Below are 21,767 nucleotides of genomic sequence, written 5' to 3'. Positions count from 1 at the left end.
GATTCCCATGCAGTGCAGCAAGAAGAGGCAGAGCTACTAATAACACCTGAAGCAGTGTCATAAATAAGGCCCTCAGGATACACATAGAGCCAGAGGAATATTCTGTCATACTTTATTTCAAAATACACAATGTAAGTTGAATACCATCATATCTATACAGCACAGAGCCTTGCTTCTACTCATCAAATTAGAAAACGACATCAGCTGAGATGTCTGGAGGATATTGCAATAGCATTTCCCTGTCCTGACATGTGACATGACTTAAAAAATGTCAGTTAACCATTAGGCCTGGTTTCCAAAACCAGTGTGAAGATTCCAGGCTCCAAAATTTTTCAGTAAAGCTCCTTGTCTGCTGTCATACCATTTCAGTGGCTGAAATGAATACTGAGGCAGAAAATGTAAAAACCGAAAGAGTTTGTGGTATTTTTTACCATGCAATATCTACAGGGACAAACAAATTCTTTCAAGTAGGAGCAGTTTCAGGCTCAAATGATCAAACACTTGAATTATGTCAACCCCAGTTTATGCCCTTCTCGTGTGGCAACATAACCAGCATGACAGGTAGTCATAATCACTGCCAGGATGCACAGGGCAAAAATCAGACCAAAACAGTGCAGCAAACTTGCAACAGGACAGAAACATAAATCAGCAATACTATTGACTAATTAGTCTTGGATAAAGCTGTGTGAACCTAATGCCCTGATGAACCATATTTAGTGCAAATCCCACATGTGTTGCATCACAGGCTACGTTCTTTTCATGGGATGCAGGATTTTTTTCTAGTTTTTGAATTGATATCCAGGTGTTGGTGTCAGCAGACAGATTTTGTTCACACTCATTAAAGAGGGCACTTCTGCAGAAATGTACTATTGAAAACACCCTGAGGCATCAAATGAGAAGCTTCTTAAGAGGATGGGTTTCTGTTCAAGCCACTAAGCCAGGGAGGAAGAAGCTACATGTTCAGAATCTCCCTGCCCTATCACTCTCTGAGGAGACAACACTGGAAAATCTCCCTCATAGTTCTATCTGGTATTTGGGTCTCCCTTACTCATCTTGCAAAAATCTAGGGGAGTCTGGAGATCAAGGAAATGCTTCCAAGAATATTCTTTGATTCCTAAGAACCCCATAAGTGCATCCAAGTCTTTGACTCATCTGATTTGGTGTGAGTTTCCACAGGACCACTCTATTGCAGTACAGAGTCCTGATTCCCACAAGTACTGCTCAATTCCTTCTGGTAAATGGAAGAAGTTCAACTTTGAAAGCTCCATGTTCATCCCACAGTATCTTTGATGAGACATGTTCTCTTGGGGTCCCATCATATGCTGAGCTTGCTGTTTCTCTACTCACTGATGTACACCAGTCCTTCTTTGGACCTTGCTGCAGGCTGAGTCCACCTGCCTTGGAACATGACCTGTCAGTATACACCACCTTGATGTCTCACCAGCTGCTTGTACTTTTCTCTCCATCAGGTATTTTCCTCCCTCTTAGAGGGACACTGTGCAATCCTTCCTTACACAGAGGAATTGTCAGGAGGTGGCTACATAGCTCCTTGACTGTGCTCCAGTGACTTCGGTCTCCCAAACGGACGTGAAGGGAGTTCATGGGAGTAGAAGATATAGAAGGTTCTTTCTCTGCTAAAGCTTGGATTTGCTGCAGTTATAGATTTTCACAGATACTTCTTGCATAATAGTTTGTGGCTGCAGTATAAACTATACACTATTTGCAAGCAGGTCTACCTAAATCACAATAGTTAAGATGCCCTGGATATAATCCTGAATCTTCATGTCAGCTTCTGTAACAATTTAAAAAGACAGCCCTACAAATTTTGTTGGTGCTAGTATCTTTTTTATGCTACCTTTAGGGATCAAGTACTCTAGATTTTCACTCTAAGGACTGTAATTATGGATTGCCAGCAAAGGGATTTCACAGGTATGGGGCCACCATGAGGGACAATGGTAATAGTGCTATTAAATCAGTCCAGCATCTATACAGCATATGGGAAGGCATGTCCTGGATAATTTTTAAGACATAACTTTGCCTTGTGAATATTTTTGAGAAGACGTTCTTCAAAAGAATACAGAATAAGAACAATTCAGATGTGACAAAACAAGACGGTGTCCACGCTCTCATAGTTTCAGGATTTTCAGTACTCTTTCGCTGGTGCTGTGAAGGTGAGCAAGCTTAAGCAGAACATAACCACAGAATGGGCTGTCAGCCCAGTCACCATCCCCTGAGGAAAATGTGGCAAGGTAAAATGATGTAACAGTCTTGGTGGGTTGGCTAAAATGCAGACTAAAGATTTGCTTAGTCTTTGTTTAAAACACAGAAATTAAACAAACAGAAACCAGTAGGTACCCACTGTATATGGTTGCTCTCCAACAGTTACTGCATTAGTTGTATTTCTGGGACAGCTAATGCAAAGTTACCTTTTTTGTCCCTTGGCTTTTACCAATGAAATCAACGGTGATCCAGTGGTGGGTGCCTACACCACGGGCCCAGCTAACAAAATCAAGTGGCATCTTGGCAGATGGAGGCTGTTTTCACAGAAGAAAGTCACTAAAGATGGATAACATTAAGAGGAGGAAATGAGTGTTGTAATTCCTGCCAGCTGAGAGTGCCCCAGGTAAGACATATTCCCAATTTCACTGCCAGCAAGCAGACTGTATTTTGTACCAGACGGAAAAACTCATCCCTTACCACACTTGATTATTTCTAAGTACAGACACTGATGGCTCATCACCCAATAACTGTTAGTTCACCAAGACTTATTAACGCGGAGACTTCGAACTCAGGAACATTCCCACAAAGGCTGATTAATAACCATGTAACACACCTGCCCTTTTTCAGAACCCTCAGGATCACATTCCTGTCTTGAAAAGTTATGACACATTGGCACAAACAGTATACTGCTTGACCTTAGTCCAACAGAAACAAATAGTTTGTCTCTCTAGTGTAATCAATCTCTACTTTTGTAAGAGCAAAAGCTGGCTGAAAGTCCTTAAACATCTAGAAACTCAACCCATCACAGTCTCCTTGAATGTCAGGATAGTAAGAAATACTTTGCACCAATTTTCTGTCCTATTTTTCTGGGCTATTGAGCTCTGACAAAATCCCCAGGAGTTTATACAGTTCATTATTATAAAGGAAAAGAATAGCACAGGTAGATTAAAGTCAGTGGAGCTGCAGAAAAAGTGTTAAAATTACAAACTGGTGCACTATTTTTAAATCTATACAGAAGAACACTTGAGTGTATTTTCAACTTCAGCATGTGACCAGTCCCAGGGACTCCTGCAGCCTTAATCTGTGCACGTGCCTACAAATTTTGGTGACCTCTCACAAGTTATGATTGCAAGTACACATAAGAGTGCTGACTGCTGTGCTGCACTGCAACTGCCTCACTACTCTAAACATCTACTCTGTATTAAGCTTCTATAAGACAATAATAATTTCCCATCACAACATGTCACCTTTTCCAACATGCATCAAGGAAGCAGAGCATTGTTTCTTTAAATGTAGTGGATACCAAACTATTTGATACTATCAAGAAGACCAGCTGGAGTAGAAGCTGAAAGTCTATAAGAAGCAATGTGTTGCTTGGTTTAAGATTCATGCATGAACAAATTCAATCCCATATCTAGTAAATGTTTTGTGATAAATGTTATAAATAAAAACCTATTTATTCATAACCTCATTCCCTTGACTATGAATCATTCATATCGCCAGCCATCAAGCATTAAATAAACACAAAGATTCTGTCTTGACTGCAACTAAAATCTAGTTGTGTTCAAACACAAGAGCTCATTAAGCATATACAGATTCAAACACCTGCATTGTAATACTATGCCAATTCAGTGTAGTGAAACACATGAGATGCCTCTGTGTCTGTGAGATATTACCCCAAAAGCCAGTCTCCCAGTCTGAGACACTGCATTCAGGTATGTCCCAGGCTAAAGAGATTAGTCCCAGCCAAGGGATAATCCAAATCAATTAGGGCTATTAGCGCATAAGTCACTCTTGCTCATCCTTAATTGCAAAATAAATACCTCCTTTGGACCAAGAGCACAAGTACAGAACTCTTCTGCTTGGCCCAGGAATGAAAGCAGTTTCAATTCCAGAAGGCTGTTCTCATTTGAGCAGAACTCTGCTTCCCCATATTTTGTTTATTGAGCTAAGGCTTGAGAGGATCCATTATTAAAGACATCTCTGTGAAGGCAACTGAAGAACATTATAATGTTGCAGGAAGCAGGAAAAGTAAAATGGAAATGAGAGAGAGGCCAAACAATGTCAGTCCTCTCCCCAGAGATCTGCTTGTGGCACCTCTTCAAGGGAAGAAATACACTATGAATAAAATGTCACAGGCAGATCCTGGTCCCCAGTCACCGATTTCTGCCCACTGCAACAGAAGCTCACAGCCCCAAACTGGGGCTGAACATTTCCTGTGAGGCATGTTTCCAACACCACTGCCTCAAGGACCCCTTCCCACCACCATGTGTTGATGGAGGAGGTGAAAACACTGTTGTCTGGCAACCTCTGCTGATATTGTGGTCCTTGGGAAGATTACAGTTTACTCTTTCAGTTCAGAAAAACCCTAAAGTCTTCTAAAATGTAAAAGGAGCTAAAACTGGTCCAGTCAACTTCATAAGTTGGAAATGATGAGGGGGCTTACAGTGTTTACTTTTAAATTTCTTCCCAAGAGCCCTGGGATAGCTGCAGGTTAAGACCCAGGATATTCTATTTTCTTGTAGGAGGGTAAGAGCAAGGTGTCGTTCTGATTTGTTGTTGGATTTTGGGTTTTGGTTTGGTTTTGGGGTTTCTTTTGCAATTCCATGCCTGGAGCTTTTTGAGTGTGCTCTCTATGAGCTTGGGAACTACCTGTTCCTGGTGCAGGAATATGCCCAGCTTGAGCCATGCTGCAGATGTACAGAAAAGCCTTTATCCATACTGCCTCACCACCCTGCTCATGGTGAGGAAGAAAAGAGAATGCACAGTTTCTTCAACCCTTTCTCCAAACCAGTAGCAACAAGACAGGAGAAGGCCAAAATTGCTGTAGAGACACACAAAAACATGGGCTCTCTTGACCACAGATATTTTGAAGAGAACAAGCTTTGTCTGGGCAGCTCAGACATTGATGCAAACACATGGATTCTATCTATATGTGAGCACTTGAGCTTCATGGTTATAAATTTTGACAGTTTGCTCAACTTGGATGCAGCATGAAGTGAGTACCAAATTGTGCACAAATTCAGGTGGTCGGAAGCCCACTGTGCTTGGCACATGACTTTCCATCTCCAGCACTGCCAAGAGGGCTCTCAGCAGAGTATGTGCACATGGCTGGGTGTGTATGCCAGATGGCAGGGCCAGCTCCTTCATCACTATGCATCCTGGCAATAGCTGGTACCTCGCCAGAAGAGGACAGATGACATTCCACAGCACTGGAGCACTTGCAAGATTCTAGTCAACCTTTTGACAAAGGACCAATAAATGACATTAACTTGCTAAATGAGTTTTATAGAGGTTTACTTTCCTGACCTCACCAGCTGTATCTTCTAGAAAGTAGGAGCATTTGGTCTTGGTTTGCTGAAAATGAAAAGAATGTCATATCATAAAGCAAACCATAAATCCATAGTACTTCCATAGTGATTGTTTTGTGGACAAGTTCCAATGAATAATTCTGAGAAGTATGCAAGAACTGCTTTCTATTAATCAGGCTTAAAATGGTTATACAGAATATCTAACTCTGTAGAATTTTTCTTCCTCAGCTCAAAACAGTTTAGCTTTTTTTTTTTTGAAGAATCATATAAGGGATATGAACAGAAGGTAACCCTTCCTACTAAGGTCATTGGTTTGCAATCCAGCTACCATGATAGCTAATAAGTTAGAATTAGGGAACTCCTGTTTTCTTTCTCCCACAATTAAATCACAATTTTCTTCTATGATATACAATGTCTGGGACAAGGCACAGAACTGTGGAATTACCATAGATGTGCTGAGGTTTATGAAAACTTCAATTTTATCAGTTTGACTTTACTGGTTATTCTTCTATTGCTATTCCCCCGAGTTATAAGATTTGTACTAAGCTTTGTATAAAGTCATACCAAAAGATCTCTCTGCATGTAAATCTCAGAAGTCAATGATTGTATTTCTGTTTTGGTTTTGCTTGCTAGTAGAGAGACTACAGAAAATTAAATATATATTATGCTTCAGTAGCGATTTTACCCACTGTTGTGAATAACAGCAAAAAGCAGAATAGGCCAGAAGAGAAAATCTCTGGTCGCTTAGGTACCAATAGTGGTTCATCAAAAAGGACTGCTACTGCTTAGGAATTCTCATCAGAAAATGCCTATTTATTGAGTGTGTATTGTCCTGAATGTGTTACAAAAGAAATGGTGCTGATTCAATTTTCTCTATATTTAAAAAATAAATTTTAAAAGGCTTCAATCAGCACTATGTCAGTGCAGTTTTTAGTGCCTAATTCAGAAATGACATTTTGGTCGGAAACGTGAGTTCATTGAAATTAATAACCCAACATCACTTGAAAATGAACCACTATTTAATTTCAATTTGGCCTGATCTTTTTATCTACCCTTCTTACTACTCTCTGACATTCAGTTCAGGATATTTTCCACTACAGGCTTTCGAAAGGAAAATGTAGACAACCAGATTTTACTTTTCAAAGAAGAAAAAAAAACTTCCTATCAGTTCTGATTATTCAATTGTGTGGCAAATAAAAAGAAAGTTTACTTGATCTTTTTGCTGGTTTTACAAGTTGAGTCGCTCAGCCAGTCAAAAAACTTCAGAAAGCAGATGTTCCTATTTTCTGCTGCAGCCTGGAGACATTCAATTGAAATTTTACAGAACAGTCAAGCTGTTAGTATCACACTTGTTATCACACTGGAAAAATGTGAATTAGAATTACACATATATCAATTCATTAGATGGTTGGAAAGAAAACAAACACACAATAGTTACTCACTGAAGTTTAAATGCAATTGTCACTAATCACAGTGAGGAAGAGAAATTAGGAACTTCACAGCTGCTGAGACAAAAGGAATAATGTACTTCTCAGGTCAAAAAAAGGTGATCAATATGCCTTTATCAAAAGTCTTTGTGACATAATAGCTTCACCACTGTACTTGTCTCATCAAGAGCAAATGTAAAAAATATATATCTGGTTTCAGTCTTTGCACAGAATCTGAGCATTCCTATATCATGTTGATTATTGGAGAATGGAAGAGGAGACACAGCCAGTACAAAAAGATGATGCTTTATACTCTGTGTCTGGAAAGCACTGTCTATGTATTGTTCACTTTTGTTCTTCTTAGGCAGATGTTACACTTGCTCACTGCTGCTTAGAACATGGAACATATTTGCTTGAAAAGTAAAGCAATAATCTTAAATAAAAAAGACGCTGAGCAGAAGTATGATTGAACATGTCAGATCTGATTTACAACAATTCACAGGTTATAAAAGCTTTGCTAAAGATTTGCCTTCTCTGCTTGCTGTAGGAGGTAGATGCCAGCTGGTTTAAAATCTGTTTGCTTGCATTTACTTGATTCCTTTAACTTACTCTGATGTTGATTTCAAGCAAAAGAGAAAGTTGCTACTGGCATGGAATGATCCTTTATTTTTTTCAGAGGAGGTAGGAGAAAGGGATTTCAGGTAGTTTTCTTCTTATTTTTCTTTTTTTCCCTTTTTTTAAATAATGTTCCATTTTTAATGGAACATTTTAATTTTTCTTTTTTTTAATAATGGGCCAATTTTTAATAATGTTTCATTTTTTTCAATAATGTTTATGATCCTCATGTCTTCTGACCTTCCTAAACACTGCTGAAGTGGTGGCAATCTATATCACTTCAGAGGCACTGAGAAAAGCTCTGGACTAAAAATGATTAGTGCACTAATTGCACAAAAATGAAGCACACAGATAGTCTTGGACTGCCCTGTTGGTGGTGTTTGGCAAATGCTCTCCATCATCAGGGAGCAAACTCCCTGGGACCTTGCCTGTCATTCGGCCTCAGGTCACCATTACTGCAATCAAGCACATCCTATAACCCCTCCCATAAACTGACCAAACTTTAAAGTAATTTCAACAACCACAGTACTTCTTTTTGGAGTACTACTCCAGAAACTATACTGCTTGCAAATGTACTTTATCACTCCTATAGTCCTCAGGAGAGCCATCTGTGAAACCCCAGGGTTTCATAGATTATTTGCCCTAAAGCTAAGTAATTTTGTTTGTAGGGTTAGTGTTCAGGCCCACTAAGGAAGCTGGAGCAGATTAAACCATCCAGCACCCACCTTCATGTGCAGCTGTGACACCACAACCTCAGTCCTCCAGCTTCACAGGCAAATCTGGAAATGGCCACTGAACCACCCCTCGTACAGGCACAGCAAACATCCCACCACTGTGCAACAATCTCACAGTCATTAGCTACAAAGCATTTTCTGTCCCTGCAGGCACACAGGTTCTACAGGATCCTCCAGTCGTCTGGTGTAAATATCTTCTCAAATGAGATCCCATCTGCTAGGGTCTGCCATGGAATCCAGCCAAAGCCTTAAGTTCCAGGACCAGCTCTGCCTGCACGATCTGAAAACCAGATTTACTGATAGGCATTTGCACATTTTAGAACTTCCATGACCACAGGTGCGTGGAACGCCAGAGAATGGTTAGGACAGCATATGAAAAAACATAAAAGGCGACAAAAAATAATTGTATGTGGCAGAATTTATCACCTCTCCAGGGAAAAGATTCTTCTCTCTTGATCCAAACTATCTTCTGACATTGCACTTTACCTTCATCTCAAGTTTTATAAAATGTTAGCCAGTGGACCATTGATTATTTAAAAGCACTGAATTATATGATACATGCCTCAACCTTTTTTCTGTTTAATACCATTCCCTATTTTTGGAAGCTTTTCTTGCTTATATACAAATCACATCTAATTTATCATGGGGTCCACAGGTGCAAAGTCAGCAACGGATTTCACTTTGTGGATCTTTTTATTTTTTTGAGAATTCAATTTCAGTTAGTTGAAGAAATAGAAAAGTGTTGAATCATCTGTCATATATCTACAGAATGCACCAAATTTTTCTGATCAGTATATAGATAACAGGGAAAAATATATTGAGCCAATGAATTTAAATCACTTAAAACAGAGGAAAAATAAAAAGTAAATGTAGAAGCTTAGAGTTCATCTTTTAGAATTCTCTCTTGTTTCTTCACTAACTATTTCTATAATGGATGAATGGGAGAAAATCTGTAAATAGAAAATCCCTAAATAGCAGTCAAAGAGTTTCAGGTAATTTAGTGAATTTTAAACTAAGATTCAAGGGGCTGTCTCTGAGCCTGACACTCCATTATCTTGCATGTTAGTAATTCAACAGACTGCTTATGAAACTGGCATCCACCAATAAAGCCCTGTACTTTGCAGAGCTACATATTAGTCACAAGTCCTATTTATAATTCTTTATGTATTCACCCATTTATCTGGTTGCCCAAAGACTATGATTGTTCTAAAATGTTCTAAGTCCCATCCCTAGTTACTGACGTGCCTTATATAACCTAAATGATGCTCAGGTAACCTGCATCTGCTTGATTCAAGCTGTGTGCTCCCAGGAGCCTTATGCTGGATGGGCCCCGAGCACTTCCTGCAAATCCCCAGTCAAATGTGTCGTGCTCAGTTTGACTGAGCCTTGCAGTGCACCTCTTTGCAACGTGTTCTCATCCAGCTGGTGCCCTTTTTTTGCAGCAGAAAAGAATGGTCCTTTGCAATATGAGTAAATTTAGAGTATTCCTTGAGTTCACATGGAACTAGATTTATTGCCTGTTGCTGCAAGTTTTTTTGTATTGATGTTGTTTGCTTTAGCAATTGCTGCTCTTTGCTTTATCTTAGTTTAATATGGAGTTAAAGGGCATGAACTTGAAACTGGGAATAAATGTGCATTTGACATCCTGCTTGCTGCTTTTACTTTTTATTTCTATGTGTAACAGAGAAACTGTTTCTTTTTGCAAATTCTTTTGCTCATAATTGTCCATTGCATGGACAATTTGAGTGTGCAAACGCTGTTAATTAAGAAGCCGGCTTGGGAAATAGAATTTTTAATATTCCCCTTTGAATCCATTGCATACTTACTGCATCCAATTCATCTTATACTAAGAAACTTTTTGTTGTTGTTTTTGTAATGAACATGTAAAAGTAGAAAGGTTCTAATTCTGAAATATATCACCCAGTCTTCAAGAGTCCTATTTTTTCTTCAGTATGTAGTTCACTGTCAGTAAAGCATTTATAAATTTGTCTCTGACTGAGCTGTTTCAAAGATCTTGGGGGCATGCAGAGATACTTGATCTATACTTTCAGTCAGTTAGATAGTAGATACATGCTAATGTTCTTATCAAATATCAGTCTTGAATTACATTATACTCACTCTCGTTTAGAATTCAATGCCAAAAGGACTGGTTATGGAGGTATTAGAGTTTGATATGTTCGCCGGTATTCCACTGAAAAATTGGTCTGCACAGAAAGTGAAAAGTTCTTCAAAATGAAGGCAAAAATTACTGAACTCACTTCCCACTCTGTTATTTGGTTTATTGCAATCTTGCAAAATTTTCATTAAAATTTAGCTAGTAAAAATTAAAGTAACTCCTCTTTATTCATAAAACAAACATTAAAGGGAAGTAGAATGAAAAGATACATTACTTATTTTGCTCTATTCCCTACCTCTTGCTCACTATCTACTATCTACTGAGAGTTTCCAGGGATGTTTTATCACCTCCATCAAGATATAAAAACTTCTCTCACTTTCCCCCTGAACTGAATCACTTTTGACCTGGTTACCTTCACTTTATTTCCAAAATAGTAGATGCTAATGCATCAAATTCTATACACTTTCAGATTAAGTGAGATCCCTTTGAATGAACAGGACTGCATACCCTAGCAATGCTATCACTAAAAGAGACATACTTACAACTCATCCTAAATAAAAAATACCTTGTATTATGCTGAAAGCATAAACTATGATACTGGTATTTTATACCTTTGAAACGTTATATCTCAAGCTTTAAATAGGCAAATAATTTTCAACTTTCCATTTTCCACCAATAGATGGCAGGTGAAGCTCTAGAAAATTATTCACTTGATACAGCATGAGATAACCTATAATTTGAAAGTACATAGCCAGCTGTAAATTACTGCTCTCTGATAACTCTTTAGATGAGATTATGACTTGGTCCTGACTTGTAATCATAAGCCCATCCACCCTGCATTACAAACCTTAGTCTAAGTTTATGAATAGCTCCATGTTGTATGCAGAACTATTTCTTTTGTCCCACTCCATTAGGTCAAACTGAAGTTTGTGCACACTCATTTCTCTCTTGGTTGAGAAGGTACTGTCAGTGTGGTGTAGCAGCTGTTACATTCATTCTGTGTCTTAAGACTGAGCTTTCTGTAACTAAACAAGAAAAGCTCTGCATTCATACACATGTCAGAAACCACACCAATTATAGGCTGCAACAGAATAGCATAAAGCTCAGTGATCTCCAGTTCCAGAAAAGCTAGAAACACAAGGACGGAGTGCAGGAGGAGAAAGAGCCTACTACACTGACAAAACTTATTCTAATATACCTCATTAAGGATGCTCCTAATATGTTAAAATAATTTTTCATATATGATGCTGCATTTCTTTAAATCTATTTGCTTTTTCCAAAAGCAGGAGGGATTGAATCTTGTTCACATACAAGCTAAAAGGATATGGTGCTAAAAGTCACAATAGAGGGATAAAAAAAGATGAAGACTCATGCTATAATTGTTTTAAGGACAACAAGTAATATGTTGTAGTCAATTAATTGTAGGATCTAATTGAAAAATGAATAGAAATGTGCATAAACCACAGGGGTTTAGGACTGCAGAGCACTAAAGGATACCTTTCCCTCTAGGCAATCTGCATTAGTAAATGTACATTATTTTTCCTGCAAAATGATTTCCTGAAATCAGTCTGCCCATAATTGCCCTGCTGTTACTGGCAGTCTAAGTATTGATGACTAAGTGACCATTAGAGCTCAGCTGGTTCTTGTATATATCACAATACCTCCTCCAGGCTGACTGAGTTGACAAATTTGATTGCTCTCATCCCTGCATTGCAGCCTTGATGATTTCTATTAATTCACTCCATTCAGTAATCCTTACACTTTTTTAAGTTAATTTGGTTTTCTGAGCTCCACTTCCAAGTGTAATTCTCAGCATATATTCCACTGTATTTGGTATCTTCCACTGTTTTGCTGGCAACAGCAGCAAAAGATGGATAAAACCCAAGGGCATCAGGAAGCATAATGGTTAGACACTGAACAATGAAGATCATGCACCTCACTCAGTGACTATTAGTCACTCTCTACCAGTAATGTTACAGAAAAGAAGGGTGGATATCTAAAGCTGCTTCAAATGAACAGCTCTCCAGTGAACTGGGGAAGTTTGGCAGCATACATCATGACCAAAACAAATTACAAAACCTAATTTTGTATGACCAATTTAAGTGTCTTTGTCTTTCTAGTCTAGACAACAAAGACAAGAGAGCTGTTTGAATAACCCCCTGCAGAAAAACTTCAACTACACAGGAATCTGAACTTCTGTCTCTATCACCTCAGGCAAATACCCCAAATAAGACAACATGAATGACCCCTTCAGATACTGTACCTGTCACTGAATGTGAAACAAATGGGTGCAATTAAAATCCAAACTCCAAAAGGCCAGGTCACAGCATGCAAAACCATCACATAACCACAGACCTGACAGTAACAGGATGCTAAGCTGTACCCTTGACCCTCAAACAACAGACAGCACATTCTATCACAACAGAACTATTAAATAATCAGACTGTCTCAAAGCTACACATTTGCCCTTAGCTTGTCTTTGCTTGGAGCCTCTCTCCCTGAAGAGTAAACTTTTCATTCAAACCTCAACTGAGAGCAGCCTGTAGTCAGTGAAACTGCAAAGAAAGGTCTGTAAACAATACCTGCTCTGTAGAGAACAAGCTGACCTTTATAGATGTTAAACAAAACAAAAAGGGTTGATTGATGCTGGGCAGTACCTGCTCTCCAAAATATTAAAACCAAGAAAGTCAGCGGAAGGTTAGTTCATGAGCATACAGTGTGATAAATTATGTCAGTGGGTGGTGGGGTAGGGAAGGGGAAAGCATGTTTTGGTAAAATATTTAGGGCAAAAAGCCTGTATATTAATCTGGAAAAGGAAAAAGTGTGTACTGCTGACTTCTGTTAAATGGAAAAAAAACCAAAATCAACCAAACTTATGTTATCCAGAGCAGGTCAGTTGCTGAAGTCTTCATGACTCATTTCTTAAATTCTGATTAACACAGTAAGACATCATAGGTTTTTAGAATAAGAAATCGATTTGTAAATTCCAACAGATAATTATAATTTAGCCACAAATGTGCTACTAATATAGAAAAGGACAATCTAACCTAGATAGAATCATGGAATCACTTGTGTTGGAAAAGGCCCTCCAGATCATCAAGTCCAACCACAACCCAGCACTGCCAAGTCCCCCTCTTAAACCATGTCCCTCAGGGCAACCTCTACAAATATTAAATACCTTCAGGGCTGTCAACTCAAGCACTTCCCTGGGCAGCCTGTGCCAATGCTTTATAAACCTTTCAGTGAACAAACCGTTACTAACATGCAATTTAAGGCCATTTCTTCTTTTCCTCTCACTTGTGACTTGGGAAGAGACCGATACCTATCTTGCTACAACCTCCCTCCTGGTAGGCTGAGTTTCAGTCTGCCTGTGTCTTGTGGATCCCCACAGCTCTCATCCAGCGGTAACAGGACACAAGCAGTTATTTACAGACAACTGTCTCAGGAGCAAAAGGCACAACCCCACAGCACCTTTCCTGTAAACTAGGACCTAACCATGTAGTAAAAGTAATGCCCAAGACAGAAGTACCCTAATACAAAAACATTTATGCTCAAAATGCAATGCTGTCCTTGTCATGCTTTTTATACACTTTAACCATGGTTTCTAGAAGACAGCAAAAATGCCTTTGGACAGCAGAGGAGCTATCTGACATTAGAATTTTTTGCAATGCAGGATGATTGGAGGAAGTTAAGGATTGTATTATGATTATGCAAGAAATCTGCTGAGAATCTGAGATGAAAGAGTTGAGATCACTGAAGTCAAGAGGTATTTAGATTTCAGACTGTCATCTCTCCCTGACTTTTAAGCAAAAATATAAATCACATGGCTCAAAAAAAAAAAGTTATCAATCAACACATTTAAGGCAATTTTGTCCAAAGTGAGGTAAAGAACTCTGCTAATGAAACATGAAAGTGCAGGTACATGTCTTGGGATTGGCTATTAGGTAAGCTCTGAACAAAATTTTGGCAAAAATAAGTGACTTTTCAGATAACTCCCTAGAGCAAAGTCATGATTACATTACGAATCTGCGTTAAAGGGACAGAGAAACTTGTAAAACCAGTGCAGCAATGTGTAAAGATAGGAGACAGAAATAAGTAGTTATCCCACAAAAAAATGCATTCAGAAGATCAGCCATAACACTTGTTGATATAGACTGATTTTCAGAAATTCTGAGCTGAGTTTGTCAGAGGCTCAGGATCACTGAATATCAAGAAAATTTACTTTATTCCTGTGCACTCTGTAATACACGGAATAGTATCTCATTCATTTTAGCTGCAGACAAAGGATTGAAAACTTCTACATTTTCCTGGTTACAAACTAAAACTATTTACCATTGGTGTGGCCTCTGTGAAATCCATCAGGAGGTCACCTGGCTCCAAAGCAAATGTACTTCCAGCATCTGTGGAACTCTAAAGGCAAAAAAAGAAACCCAGCATTGGAATAAAGAACCATTTAATTTCTGTAATTTTGTTGGTTATTTTTGTTGGATTTTTTAAATTCCTTAAAGCACAGATTGCCAAATGGATTTTAAATTTCACACCATGTTTTTCAGGTATGGCTATTCAGGAAAGATAAAAAACATAATTACTCACCTTTAAAATCCACGTGAGTAATCCTGATCCACTGCCCACTAATGCTGAGGAAAAACTGTGTCGGATTTTATCTGGATCTTGGAGCAGGCTCCAAATACTTCCTTACACAACAAGTTAAACATATCACTACAACCCTGCATTAGAAACTGCTTTTAAATGTAGAAGTATTCCATCTAGGGAAAACCTTTTACTCACAGCTCCCTCCTATCCTTCCTGAACTCTCTCCCAAGTGACATGAGCTCATCTCTTTGTGTGTTACCTTGCCACCGGGCGAAACCTGTGCTTGTCCTTCCGATGTTTGTGGCGTACACGTTTTCTGCGACCCGGGAGATGCTGAAGACACAGGTGTTGATGCTGCTGCTGCTGCTGCCAGTGCTGGAGGAAGGTCATCTTCATCACTGCCGTTGATAAAAACAGACAGATTTTCTCATTAGAAAATGCCACTGGACTTCTGACTGCACTTTTGTCAGAGGAGGCACTGGTAACCTGTATGTCTGCTGTAGTGCTTTGAAGTGAAGCTCCATTAACTATTCCCTCTGAAAAGCAGCTACCTTTTCAAGTAAATTAGGGGGTTTTTTTAAGCTTTAAAAATTCCCTAAAAATGCGTTGGCTAGGTACTTCTCATCTGCAAATGGAAATCTTATGGTTATTAGGTGCAAGTAGAGTTTCTATAGATTGTGTATATATGCATGAATAAACGGACTAGATATTACTCCACTTTAATGTTTATTCTTTTCTATGGAGGCTGGCAGCATTGATAAGAACAGATATGGTGACATCCATCCATGGATCTGACTGCTTCATTGGCTTCAGACAACGGTAGGTTTGACACCCATTATGGAGCTAGTCTGTGCTTCTATTTTCAAACTGTATTTAAAGGAATTTGATTGACTCCAAAAAGGATCTCTTTAAAAACATTCTTGTGAGGGTATCTTTTTCCTGTCCTATTTATTCCATTTACAGAGAAAACATTTTCTTTAAGATGAGGTTGCATGCTTCCCCTGGGCTTTAGGCCATCAAGCTGAACTCTTTCCATCTCACCTCCTGTCACTACTAAATGAAAGCCAGTAAAGAATGTTATACCTTCATTTACTTTTGCAGAACCCAATTGACTATAGATCACTGGGATCAGTCAGCCCTGAGTCAGGATGTTTCCAGTTGTTAATTGCAATTGGATGGAGGTAAACAGAGTCATAATTTGGCCTATCGAAGCCTTATCACTGGGAAGGATGTGTGAAAAGGAAAGATTACAGATTGACAGCTTAATGCACAGCGAAAAATAATGAGAAAAATTACTTCTGCTCATAAAACAGCACTAATTTTAACTACCAATTAGGTACTCACAGTGCACAGAAGCCTGCCATGCCAGCTTGACTGCATGTATCTGCCTTGCCAGATACTTCCAGAACAGAACTACACTTGATTTAGTGCCACTTGAAGGCAGCATGCCTGGACAACACAAAAACTTCAAAACTACATGACATACAGGTTACAAAACCTTATGCTGGGTTGCCTAACAATGTTTTTTAATTATGATGTAAAATTTTGGTGATTAACATTATATTATTCAAATTTCCTTTTTTTATTCCTTCTGGTTAAGGATAGAATTCAGCACCATAGCATGCACAGTACACAGATTTTGGAAAGAAATTGTGAAATCTTTTGGACCTGTTGGAAAAGACATGTTGGAATGGAATAGACATTTTATTATTGTAACAAGCCCAGAGCTGGGATGTTGACCTAGTTAATCTCTCTTTCAGAAACATGTAGATGACATTTTCCCAGTCCTTGCTCTCCACTCTCAGCAGGAATTCACTGGCACCCTCCCCATTTTTTCTGAGTCAGGTTCCTCTGGTGTATACAAGGAAGTGGAAAATTAAGAGTTAGGGTTGATTTATCAGCCATCAAGCTATCAGCATACTAGCTGTAAGACTGAAAAATGACCTTCACTCTATTACTTTCACAATAATAATTTGCTGTTTCTTCACATTTCCCATATTTGCATTCCAATACAAGATAATTTAAATTGAACAGAATTTGAGTTTACAAAAAAAAAAAAAAAAAGGTCCATATTTTTCACTAGGGAGTCCTTGGCCTTCACATTGCCACAGCATAAGTGACGCCTGTGGTTAGATGTGTACATTTGCTGTTCCTCACACCTTACACTGGACAAGTGAAAATCCAGATGGGAGCAAGACATGTTCAAAACTGTTCATCTAAACCTCATCAATCAAAAAGTGATTGTGTGTTTCCACGTCAGTCTTGGCCTCTTGGACAAATACCAATTTGGCTAATAGCTCGTTTTCCTCCTAGTTTCAATTTGACTAGTTTTTCTGTTTCTTGGCCTGAATAATTTTTCAGTTTTGGTAATGCAGATCGTTACAAAGACAATGTTTTTAACAGTGAAACTAAAAACCCCAACATATTGATATTTATTAGAATCCTTTTGAAGAGACAAAAAATATAATTACTGCCATTAGAATGCTGAAATCCTATATGGATTAACAGTTGCGGTTCCTCACAGAAAGCATACATATTTTTTTCTTTATTATGGCATTGGTGTTCTTGTACTAATAAGTTTATGCTGACATTATCCTTTTTCCCCCTTAATTTCTGGTGGCCTTGTCTGTCTTTTCATGGGAGGACAAATCAACACTGACTTTCACTTCTGCTCAGTACCTCACATCTCTAGCAACTTTCAAGTGAAATGAATTATGTGTAAATGGGATGCCAAAGCCCTCTAGGCACAGATCCCTCTTTCCAGGACTAAGAGAATTCGTTTTGCTGGCTGTAGCAGGCTCAGCAATTTTTTCATGTGACAAATCACAGAGAGGGAGGGTACACTCTCTGAGAGGCAATGGCTCACAGCACAGCTTGATTCCCCCACAACTAAAGAATGTTTTCCTCATTTTGAAAATGGGGTTGTAATGAAGCCAACAGAGCAGCTCGTTCCAGCTCACACCAGGTCTTTGACATTTCATGTGGTAAAGAGGTTTTTAATTCCTAACCCATAAGCTTGGGAAAAGGTGGATGGCCTGCAATTCAAAGGGTTAGCCACTGCACAGGAAAGGCGAATTCATTTTGTATTAAAAGCATGAAGATTCTCAGTGATGAAAGGAATGGCATCAGTATAAGATCATTATCATGTAATTGCACTCATGCCTTTCAGAAGGCACAGCTAGAGCAATAATTAGCATCCCCTTTCATTTTCAGCTGTAGTAGGCAAAACCACTAAGATAATGCTGTATGTTACTCACAAACTGTACTGCCTCGTTAACTTCCTCACACGGGGAGCTTTAACCTCCTGCTTTTCTGTAGGGACAGCTGTTGGTGTAGTTTCAGGTCTCACTGGAGCTGGACTTCTAAAAATAGCAAGAAAAACATATGTCATGCAGGCTCTATTTAAGCTACTTCAGGCATATCACCAAAGTTCTTAACTCATCAACACTTCCTTATCTTGCAAAGTGGCAAGTGCCCATTGGAGTTCATCCTTTTGTTCCATTTATAGTTCACTGGCCAGTGTATGTGTGTGTGTGTGTGTGTGTACAGAAAAGGATGTGTGAACTCACCCTCCTGTGCTGGGCATACCATTTATAGAAGCAGCCACTGGTTACAAACACAGAGCCCATGTGAAAGACCATGTGGAAATGTCACTGTTTCCAAAATACCACATTTTATTAACAGACCAGCAGTTCAGTCACGTCAGAAATATTTTTACAAAACATATGTTTAACAAAAACTATTTTATGAATTGTGAAACCTGTTTTGCTTAAAATATTTTTTATTTGAAATTAAACATTAACCTTCCACAGTTGAAAGAGCAGCTCAAGGGAAATGAACTAATGGATATGATCCAAGAAAAATGATCAATTTTTTTCCAACTTGCTAGAAAAAAGCAAAACTCAGACGTATTTCAGATGCTCATTAATGTGAAATACATCTGCAGAGCTCCAGCAAAGGAAAGATATGGCAATGAGGAGGTCCACATAAAAGAATCTTCTCCTTAACCATATATCAGTAGAATTAACTAAGGCTTCAATTAAAAAATCATAAATACTAAATAAAAGATCCTCATGACCTTGGGAGGAAACCATTTCAACATGAGCTTGGGGGGCACAAAGACACATGAAATATCTTAAATACTGATTTTATTTGAAGCAACAAGTTATGATTAAATACACTACATGTGTACTATAAACAAAATAAATATGCCAAACATTAAAACAATAATTTGGAAGTCCTGATTAAAAATTTGTCAAATGGTATTCTGCCGTCTAATCTGAAGTCAGATTCTCAATTAGTAACTTGAGCAGCCCTACTGATTGCTGATGGGACTGTACATGCACTGAGGTCCATTTCACAAACGGCAGAAGTTTTTCTAGTCTACTTACCTTGTATAAGCCTTTTAAAGCCTTAATAAGATACACATGTTTAATTTTCACTATTGCAGATCCCTCTGATGCCCCTGTGTGTTTTAAGCTTTGCTAAGTCTCTTTGATAACTTCTGAACCTGATGTTGAGCTACAACAGAACCTACTGAGATGGCATGGCCTTCAGGTTATATATTCAGTTTTCCTAAATGTTTCTTAGTCTTTGGAGAGGTCACAGAGCATAAGATGGAACAGTGGAAAGTATTAAAGGAGAAAGGACATAAATAAATCATAGAACTGATTACTAGTTCCACTTCTCATAAAACACCTTCTGTCAATTATTTACCTGCTATTTGTACCCATTAATTTCAAGAAGTGGGTATAGAAAGCAGCAAGATATATTTCCTTTCCCCAGTTCAAATTTCAGCGTCAGTCATTTTTATCTCAGATTTCTCAATGACATTAATGCAGAACAAGCCAGCCGGATCTGAAGACCTTTTGCTGAATCTGTTAGGCTATTAGGCTGGCAAATATTGGGAAGATTAGCAAAAGGGGGGAAGAGAACCCCAAATCATCTGTTTTAGTCTTGAATTCAATATATCTGACCTGAAAATCTGTGAATCAACCTCATTATGGAAGCTCCCAAGATCGTTTTGATCCAGTCAGACTTCAGATAGATTGGAAGACAACACTAGCTCTTCTTTTGCTGAAGCAAAGGTAGTTTTTGGCTACTGAAAAAAAATTACTTGTTCTATTTACCCAAAGTGATTTCGAATTGGAGTCTGACATAAGCAGGATAAATATGTAAAACATTAAACAACAGAAAACCAAATTCTGAAGGGTGTAAATAACTGTAATTATTTTCAGCTCAAATATATTAGCTGAAATTCTTGCTCTGTATAAGTGGTCCTCACAACTGTCCAATAATTTTGTAAGAGAGTACCTTATAATTTTTAAACATTTTCACCAACTCAATGAGAGTGGAAACAGAGTGGTATAAACTACATGAGTTGAATAACATTTCTTCAAAACGCTATCAAGTGATGAACTACTGCTATGAACGTGTTCAAGAAACAGCAACGTATAGAATAGGAAAGCTGGTTACAAATCTATTTCCAGTTCATGGGTACTTCAAATTTCCCAGGACAACATTATAAACTGTGATGCAAGTCAGTCAGATACTTTCACACAAAGGAAGATTTGAAGCAATAATTTCAGCTCTTTTATTACGTTTCCTTTTACAAAGCCTGTGTATCTCCTTTGGAATACGGTGGTTTGTAATTTAAGAAAAAAGGAAGAGGTGGGGCTTTTGAAGCAGTTATCTCAATTGTCACAATCAAATTTTTGTTTGAAAAGATTTATTGCAATTTTGTAACTAAAGCAGTTTGCAATGATTTCAAAGCAAGTTATAAAATTCACTTATACATATGAAAATTTTTTAAATTCTAGTCTGAATTAATGCTGAAAAAAATGTTTAACATGAAAAATTTCAATCAACCGTAAATAAAATGTTTGAGATACAAACAGCAGTTACTCTGTAATCCAATAGAAAGATGAAAAACATAATTTTCCTTTGAATGCTGCAGATTTTCAAGTAGGAAAAAAGTCAAGTAAACATTAGATGCACCTACTCCTTTTTCAGCCATTGTAATTGCTTAGATAAACTTTACTTCTGTTTTGTACCACACCAGTAAAGTATTCCACTCACTTATGTTGCAAAATCAATACCATTTTAAAAGCAAAATCTTCTTTCCCATTATGATAAAATTTTGCCATAAGTTTTGTTAAAGGCTGGCGGCAGCAACTACCTTTCCCCTGATATTTCTCAGGCCTCTGGGGAAGAGACAAGCACACTTTATTGCACATTTTGAGAAGATGCAGCTTAGCTAGGATGTAATTTGAAGTTATCCCCAAAAGAAAAGGAGCTGTGGCAATGCCTCTACCCAAAAAGGCCATTAGAACAAGATGAAATGTTAAACTAGTCCTACAAAGTGCAGAGATGGAATTTTGCCCTCATTAAAACCTTGCTAGGTTACCTCTTTCCACACCAGGCTAAAAATTCCACAACAGGTCCTGTTCCATCTTTAAACACTCTTCCTTAGTCTGAACCTGCTCAAAGCTATTGCTATTCTCTCAACAGCAGTTAGATGCAAGAAGTGCTCAGCTTGATCAACCCAGCGCCCAATCAACCCAGCACCGAGCGCTTTAAAAATGGCAGGCTTTTAACATCACAGAAACTCTTTTAAAAATCTCATTCATATTCCAGAAAAAGTAGCAGAATAACTTCTATTACTGTCCTTTGGTTTCTACAGCCAGAATTCTTATATGGAAAGATATATTTTTTGAAGAGAAGCCCTGTAATTATTTCAATTATTTAAATA

At 38.2% G+C, this 21,767-nt stretch overlaps 1 protein-coding gene across 1 annotated transcript in view; it reads right to left on the bottom strand.

Moving 5' to 3' along the window:
* The window catches only part of LOC311153529 (band 4.1-like protein 4B), a gene marked incomplete at its 5' end in the record, with an annotated part of 71,340 nt that overhangs the window by 10,577 nt on the left and 38,996 nt on the right, over positions 1 to 21,767 (bottom strand). The window contains 2 exons of the mRNA XM_084205460.1: positions 14,756 to 14,833; positions 15,276 to 15,414. Of these exons, the coding sequence (XP_084061586.1) occupies positions 14,756 to 14,833; positions 15,276 to 15,414 (217 nt within the window). The remainder of the gene's footprint in view (positions 1 to 14,755; positions 14,834 to 15,275; positions 15,415 to 21,767) is intronic.

This window comes from Fringilla coelebs, assembly GCF_963513975.1.
Source record: "Fringilla coelebs genome assembly, chromosome: 1".
NCBI classification, from domain to species: domain Eukaryota; kingdom Metazoa; phylum Chordata; class Aves; order Passeriformes; family Fringillidae; genus Fringilla; species Fringilla coelebs.
Note: the sequence above shows the minus strand (reverse complement) of the source record. Positions and strands in the feature narration are given on the sequence as shown.